A 7,207-nucleotide genomic window follows, 5' to 3' on the forward strand; every position below is an offset into this window, starting at 1 on the left:
TTTAAACCAATCCATACATGCGGTTTTTCCAATTTTTCAAATCCCACCCGCACTGCGAAACTAAAAAATTGCAGAAACTGCACTGCAAAAAATAGTGCGATGCAGTACAGTTTTTGCGATTGGGACTATTACCAATAATTAAACTATCACAAATACAACAAAACTTGAGCAGCACTTGTCAAAAATACCATAAGACTTGAAAATAAATATAAAAAAATTAAATTTCAATAATTGTAAATTAAAAAATTTAATATTTACTAATATAATTTATTAGATTAACAAATATTTAGTATTAACTAGGTGATTGTTACGTGCCAAGCCACGTAGTGTTAGTTTTATTTAATATTTTAGTTTTTCATTTTAATTAATAATTAAAATAGTATAATTATTTGAACGATTTGTTTTATAAAAATAAAATATGTGTCAGTATATTTAGTAAGTAAAACATAGTTGTGTTATAATAATGTATGTTATTAATAGTAAAATGTACATTAATCTTCTAATTGAAAAAAGTTCTATTATCTCATTTCATATCTAATAATAGCTACACAACTATATATTTATAGACTTTCACATTCTTTGCAAATTACTAAAAAGCACCAATAATATTTTCATATTCTAATATTTTTCAACCTTCTCCTCTTGGTGGTAAAATTAAAAATAAAACTAAAAATAAGCACAAACATATAAGGTAAATACTAATTACAGCCCATTTCATCTTTTTTTTTTATTAATTTTTTAAGCCCAAGCCCAAAAATCTCTAAGCCAACACAATCAATCTTCTTTTATATTATCTTTTCTAGATATTTTATCTATATTTTTCTTTTTTAAAAAATAAATAAAAAAATTATTAATATTCTCCCAAGATAGGTTTGTTAGAGAGATATGTGGCTAAGATGATTTTTTTAATTTAAAAAGAGATCATTAATATTTAAAAGATTGTTTATTTAAAAGATTGTTTAATTTTTTGGGTTTAATTATTGGGTTTATTTTTTAACGGGAGATCAAACCTAATCGTTAAATTTAACAGAATATTCTTTTATTTTTAAGTATATTCTGTTAAACCAAGAAATGCCGTTAGATAGGCATTTTTAATATATAAAGATATATATGTATATTTAATGTATGATGTACCATATCAAATACATAATAAGAGTCTTCTTTGCATCCTTCTTGTTTTATAATTAGACCCTCTTATTTTAATTTTTATGAAGAGTTTTTATGTAATTTTCATAAAGAGTTTTTATGTATTTTCACTTTATAATAAAATATTTTTTTTAATAAATATATATATTTATCTTTATAATTCAACCTTTCTCTCTTTAATAAATATAAGAAAAGCAATTAAAAGAAACCTACATCTAAAAACCCTCACCGACTTTGTGTTCTTATCTCGTTTAGAGTATATCACATGATTCAAACCTATATCGTCTGTGTTAATTTTATTTTTGGCATATTTAATTGACATAATATTTTATTATTTATTATTAATTTCGGCTGGAGTAATTAAAATGGTTTCCTTATTTTGTGTATCCAAACTTGGAAGGAAAGTTGTCTAGTTTTCCTATTTTTGGAAAAAAGGTAAAAATGGTAAGTTTGGTTACTCATTTCTTTTTTATCTAACCAGCTGGTATTTTCTGATCTTAGATCAGATTTCTTGAAGAGAAAACCGGAGCTAAACTTTCATTTTCTATAAAAGGAAAGTTGTACTTTCTGCCCACGATTCTGTAGGTACAGAAATAGAAATTCCTGGACTGATTGAAGAATTGTTTGTTTGTATTTTTATATTTTTAAGTGTGCTAAAAATGTATTAGAGTGTTTGCAGTGCGGGTAGTGCGGTTTTTGACTATTTTTTTTTAAACCAATCCATACATGCGGTTTTTACAATTTTTCAAATCCCACCCGCACTGCGAAACTAAAAAATTGCAGAAACTGCACTGCAAAAAAAATAGTGCGGTGCAGTACAGTTTTTGCGATTGGGACTATTACCAATAATTAAACTATCACAAATACAACAAAACTTGAGCAGCACTTGTCAAAAATACCATAAGGCTTGAAAATAAATATAAAAAAATTAAATTTCAATAATTGTAAATTAAAAAATTTAATATTTACTAATATAATTTATTAGATTTAACAAATATTTAGTATTAAAATATTCTTATTATATTAATAAAATAATAAAGAATATAATATTTGGTGTAATTTTTAGTGTTGTGGTTGGAATTGAAAAAAAATTTGGTGTTGAAATAGTAGATTTTTGATGTTAATTTAACAACAAATTTAGGTTTTTTCGTTGGAGATGTCCTAATAATGTTAGGACCTCTGAAATGATTTACTATTTTTCCATATAAGGACAGATAATCTTAAAGTGTCATTGTGACCATATTGACAAATCACAAATGCAATGCATGTTTCCAATATATTGCTTTGAAATTGTATATAAGGACACAAGAGTTGGTGGATTTTGTTACTATTAAGTAGAGTCAAAGAAAAGGACTGCCTCCATTATTAATCCGCGTCCTCTTTTGTTAACTTTGTTATTCAAAAACAAAAAAACTTTATGATTTGTTTTCTCAAAGATATTTCTGTTTACTTTACCTTATTTCAGGCATATGGAAGAGGAGAGATTATTATTCAATAATTAAATTTCTAGATAGGTACTAATAATATCTTGAATGGAAAAACAACCAAAATATCTTATATACAAGAGGCCACGTGTTCTTCACTGGAGTCCCCCAACTTCAAAGGAAAGTAAGTTCCAATTATATTTTTCTCTTCCATGATCATCATGGAGTTTGATATTTTTGTTTCTACTTCTTTCCTATATTAAAAAATCCGTTGAAACTTATCTTATTGCAAGTCTACTTCTCTTTATGTTAAAAAAAATAGCATTACTAATATACTATTAAATAATACAGTAACATAGGACATTTTGTTTATTATATCGTTTTATCATTAGTTTATTAAAAAAAAATGTTTGGAATAACTATAAAATAAATATGTCACATCAATAAGATAATTTTGTATTTCACTTAAAAAAGTAAAATCAAAGCTAATGAGAAACATTCCCTATTCAATTAATTATAATATAACCCCGCGTGAAGTTAAATTAATATACCGTTTGTAATTTGTTATGAGTCAAAGTATTACCGGTCCAAACAGATACTTTCGCTGTCTCCCCTTTAATCTCCATTTGGGACCTTTCGGCCAATGTTCCAGTTTCAAGTGTTGGGTCTTTGACCTGTTTCAAAATACACAAATTTCCCGACGTGTACACCCACAAATTTTCTGATGTTTGGCCTTGTGGGATTCTTTCAAATGTCACATTATGTCCTGTGGTCTCTTAAAGATCGTTCGTTATACCCACACTTTTTAGGTCCAAACGTGAGGAGGGTGTATTAGAGTTAGTCCTACATTACTAATGTGTGGAAATAAATTGTGATATATAAGATGAATGGGCTACTCCTTCCATTACAAATTAGTTTTGAGATAGAACTTCATTCATCTTATCCCCAAATTCTAACAAATTATATCAATTTTTGTGTCAAATTTTATAAAGTGATGATTGAAATAATGCACATTGTTTTTTTTTTAAATAAAATCTATGAAATTAAAAAGTAAACAAAACAAAATAAGGCATATTTAAAATGTAAATATATAATATAATGGGTGACTATTCAATGGTTACATTTTTATTGTAACCATATGGTTACATTTTTTTTTTGACATATAATAGCAGGTTACCAATAAGTAAAAATTCTATTTTTAGAATTAATTAATTATAATTAACTATTTTTTAAGTAATTAAATAAATATTTAAGAAGACCTTTTTGAGCAATTAAAATTTAGAGATTTTACACCTGATGTCAAATTTGGTATCTTTTTTACATTTTTGTCAATACACGGTTTTTTAAACTTTTTAAACTTTTACATTTTTTAATTTTACTTTTCAAAAAGTTTCATAATTACAAAATTACCTTCTCCCTTCCTTCCTTACACACGTTCACGCACGCCACCTCATAACTCCTTTTTTCTTTTTCTTTTTTTTAATTTTTCCTTTCTCTGCTTCTTCTCGTCTTCAAACCGTTGCTTCCCACGATCACCATTTTCAAGCCCTAACCCATTTCTTCTTCCCACGATCACCTTCTCCAAGCCCTCACCCACGTTTTCCTCAACCTACATTGTCATCCTCCACTATTTTTTTTCTATATAAATGGCAACCACTAGAAGTGGTTCGAAATCACCATCTCCGGCGAAGAAACATTCTAAAAAATCGAAGAAGCCTCCAACTGTTACTTCCAAAGTCGAAGCTAAGATGGGGTTAAAAAAAATTGCTAAAAATTTAGTGGGTAATGTTCCAGAGATATCGGGCACTAAGAAAAGAGCCCTTCCAGTTAAGGTCGATGCTCCTAAGCCTAAGAGAGCAAAAATTTCCAAGTCTGCACGCGATGTAAGTTTCTTTTTGTTGTTTTTAAATTTTTCTTTAGTTTTTTTCTGGTTGTTCTATTTGTGGTGTTACATTTGATGATTTAAAGTTTTCTCCATTTTTTGTTCTAGGTTTCCTCAGATTCTGATTTTGAGGATGAAGTGCATGCTGAGGACCAAAAGCCTAAACTTAAATCGAAGGTAATTTTAAATTGCTTGGTTTCATTTTATTGAGTTAATTTTTACATTAGCTTTTTAGGTCACTGATTTAGGTGTTTATCAGGATTTTTTTTATGTTTTTTTGTTGTTCTTTATGTATTTCTGTCATGTATTGTGGTTGATGTTGTTTTCTTGTTTTTATTCAGTTGTTGTTTGGTTGTTTTAAAATTACACAGTTCAATTCGTATTGTGTTACAGTTTTTAAATGCATTTCCCCATTGGTTGTTTATATGTTTATTGTGAGTTTATTTTCGGTTGTTTTACACACTGTTAGTATTGAAAAGCATTTTACTAATTTCATTTGCAACAAGATCTTTCAGTGTTGTTTATTCTTTAGTTTTTATATGTTTATTGTGAGTTTTTTCTCAGTTGTTTATCACAATATTATTATCGAGTACCATTTTCGAAATTTCATAACAACGAGCTTCTACAGTGTTGTTAATAGTTTAGTTGTTTATCTGTTTATTGTTAGTTTTGTTTTTGTTGTTGATCATTATAAAATTGTTAGTTTTCTTTGGGTTTTTTATGATAATTTCAGTATTCACAACCATTTTATAACTTTTTTTTTTATAAGTTGTGACAGTGTTGTTACTGTATTTTTTGAAAGCTGTTTATCTTTTACGTTTATCATACTGTAAGGGTTTCATAAATGTTGTTTTTAGGTTTTTTATTGGTTGTATTTTGGTTACTACATTTTTATATCTTCCTTGTTCTTGTATCTCAGATTTGTTGCTTATGTTTTACTTTGTATTTCTTTTTTTTTTTGCAGGTCCATGCTAGGACCTCAGAGAAGGTTGAAGGATTTGACTTACCAAAGAAAAATCCCCCTAAGGTGTCCTTTTTTTTTAAAAAAAAAATTATTTTTATTATTTGTTTTCTGTTTCTGTTTTAGTTTTTTTGTTTTGTCCTGATTTATTTTGTTTCAATTGATACAGGAATGAGATTATATTTATGACCAGAAGAATCTCTTCATTGCGAAAGCCTTTTCGACTACTACTTTCCAGGTGATAGAGAACATTAAGTCTTGTCTTTCAGATGAACAGCTTGAAATGTTTTCCAAAACCTGTTTTGGACATTTCCTTAACCTTCCTGATTTTAAAGTTCAACCGCAAGTGTTTCATGGGTTGTTGCTGCGGGAGGTTCAGCAACCTAATGATGCTGAGTTGTGGGTAATGATAGCGGTGTTAGGCTTAGGTTTAGCATTGAGGAGTTTCCTTTGATTACTGGGTTAGACTGTGAAGGTGACTGTAGTGTTTTAGATTTTAAGCAAGACGTTAATAGTCTTTCTGAAAAATATTGGCCAACTTCGTCCTCTATCACTAAGGAATCTGTTAGGGAATGTTTTACCACCAAGAGGTGGGGTGATTCTGATGAGGATGCTGTGAAGTTGGCAGTTTTGTATTTTGTGCAATGGTTCTTGCTTAGTGGCACTAAGCATAAAAATGTACCTAAGTCTATTTTAGATGTTGTAGATAGTGGGAGGTACAATGAATTTGCTTGGGGACGGAGTTCTTTTGAACTGACTATTTCCTCATTGAAGGGTAAGCTTGACAGTTGGGTTGAGGGTGTTAGGAAGGCAAGGAGTTCGGGAAAGAGGCCGAGTGTTTTTAACACTTAGATTGGTTGTCCTCATGTTTTTCAAATTTGGTTCTATGAGTGTTGTAAGTACATGAAAGGTAAGTACTGCCAAAAGGAAAACTCTCGTATTCCAAGGATCATTCAGTGGACATGCAATAGTCAGCCTACTTTCAAAGTTTTGAAGACTACTATTTTTTATGTTTCCAAAGATAAGGTATATCTGTTTGTTGTAATTTGGTTTTTTAGTAGTTGTTTTTATGTTGTTTTTCATTATTAATAATCTTCATAATTGAAATTTTCATTTTGTTGTTTTTTGATCAGCTGCAACTATCAAATATGAGGCCCACTGCTGGTGAGTTCAAAGCTTTGAAACTGAGCAGTTTCAAGTTTGACACTGACTACAACTCTTACAAGAGTGTTCCTGTTCCCGAAGAGCCTTCTGTTGCTCAGAGTGACATTTCTGTCAAGCTTGATGCTTTTTCTGAGAAATTTGATGGGTTGGAGGTGAAGATCGATTTGTTGCATACTTCCCAACAGAAGATTTCATCTGATTTGGTTGAGTTGCAAGAGTTTGTGTCTGCACAGTTTGTTTCTTTTGGTGCTCAGATGGCTTCAATGCAGACACAGTTTTCTACTGTTTTTGCCGATTCTTATGCTAAGGTATGTTAGTTTTTCAATTGTTGTTTTTCAGTTTTTTTTAAGTTGTTTTATACTAATTTAAAGTGTAATTTCAATATAGGACAAAGGCAGTGACTCTTCCAATGATGATGGTGGAAGTGGTAATGAAGAAGATTTTGATTTAGATGAATCTGAAGAAACTGATGACAATGAAGAAGAGAATGTTATGGGTGATGAAGAAGGTGAGGGTAGTGAAGGTGAAGAGAAGGATGGTCAAGCTAATGAAGATTCTGAGTCAAAAGAAAAAAATGATAAGGCCAGTGATGATGAATGCACTGATAGTGAGGAGAAGGTAGATAAGTAG

At 29.5% G+C, this 7,207-nt stretch overlaps 1 protein-coding gene across 2 annotated transcripts; it reads left to right on the forward strand.

Moving 5' to 3' along the window:
• The first annotated feature begins 3,024 nt into the window (after positions 1 to 3,024).
• On the forward strand, positions 3,025 to 7,207 carry LOC133030963 (spore wall protein 2-like). 2 transcript variants are annotated; one of them, XM_061104093.1, is made up of 4 exons: positions 3,025 to 4,453; positions 4,561 to 4,629; positions 5,417 to 6,885; positions 6,965 to 7,207. In XM_061104093.1, exons 3-4 carry the CDS (start codon positions 6,562 to 6,564, stop codon positions 7,205 to 7,207), a joined length of 567 nt encoding a protein of 188 aa, XP_060960076.1. In that variant the 5' UTR covers positions 3,025 to 4,453; positions 4,561 to 4,629; positions 5,417 to 6,561. The 2 variants fall into 2 exon arrangements, with proteins under 2 accessions (XP_060960076.1, XP_060960075.1); XM_061104092.1 differs by having other exon boundaries at positions 3,025 to 6,885.

The sequence above is a fragment of the Cannabis sativa genome, chromosome 9 (genome assembly GCF_029168945.1).
Source record: "Cannabis sativa cultivar Pink pepper isolate KNU-18-1 chromosome 9, ASM2916894v1, whole genome shotgun sequence".
In the NCBI taxonomy this organism is placed as follows: domain Eukaryota; kingdom Viridiplantae; phylum Streptophyta; class Magnoliopsida; order Rosales; family Cannabaceae; genus Cannabis; species Cannabis sativa.

What these genes read in the sequence shown, in the direction of transcription:
- LOC133030963 (XM_061104092.1), top strand. Translation starts at nt 6,562, where the DNA reads ATGAGGCCCACTGCTGGTGAGTTCAAAGCTTTGAAACTGAGCAGTTTC. An exon ending in TTGCCGATTCTTATGCTAAG is followed by an intron (nt 6,886 to 6,964) that starts GTATGTTAGTTT and finishes ATTTCAATATAG; the next exon opens with GACAAAGGCAGTGACTCTTC.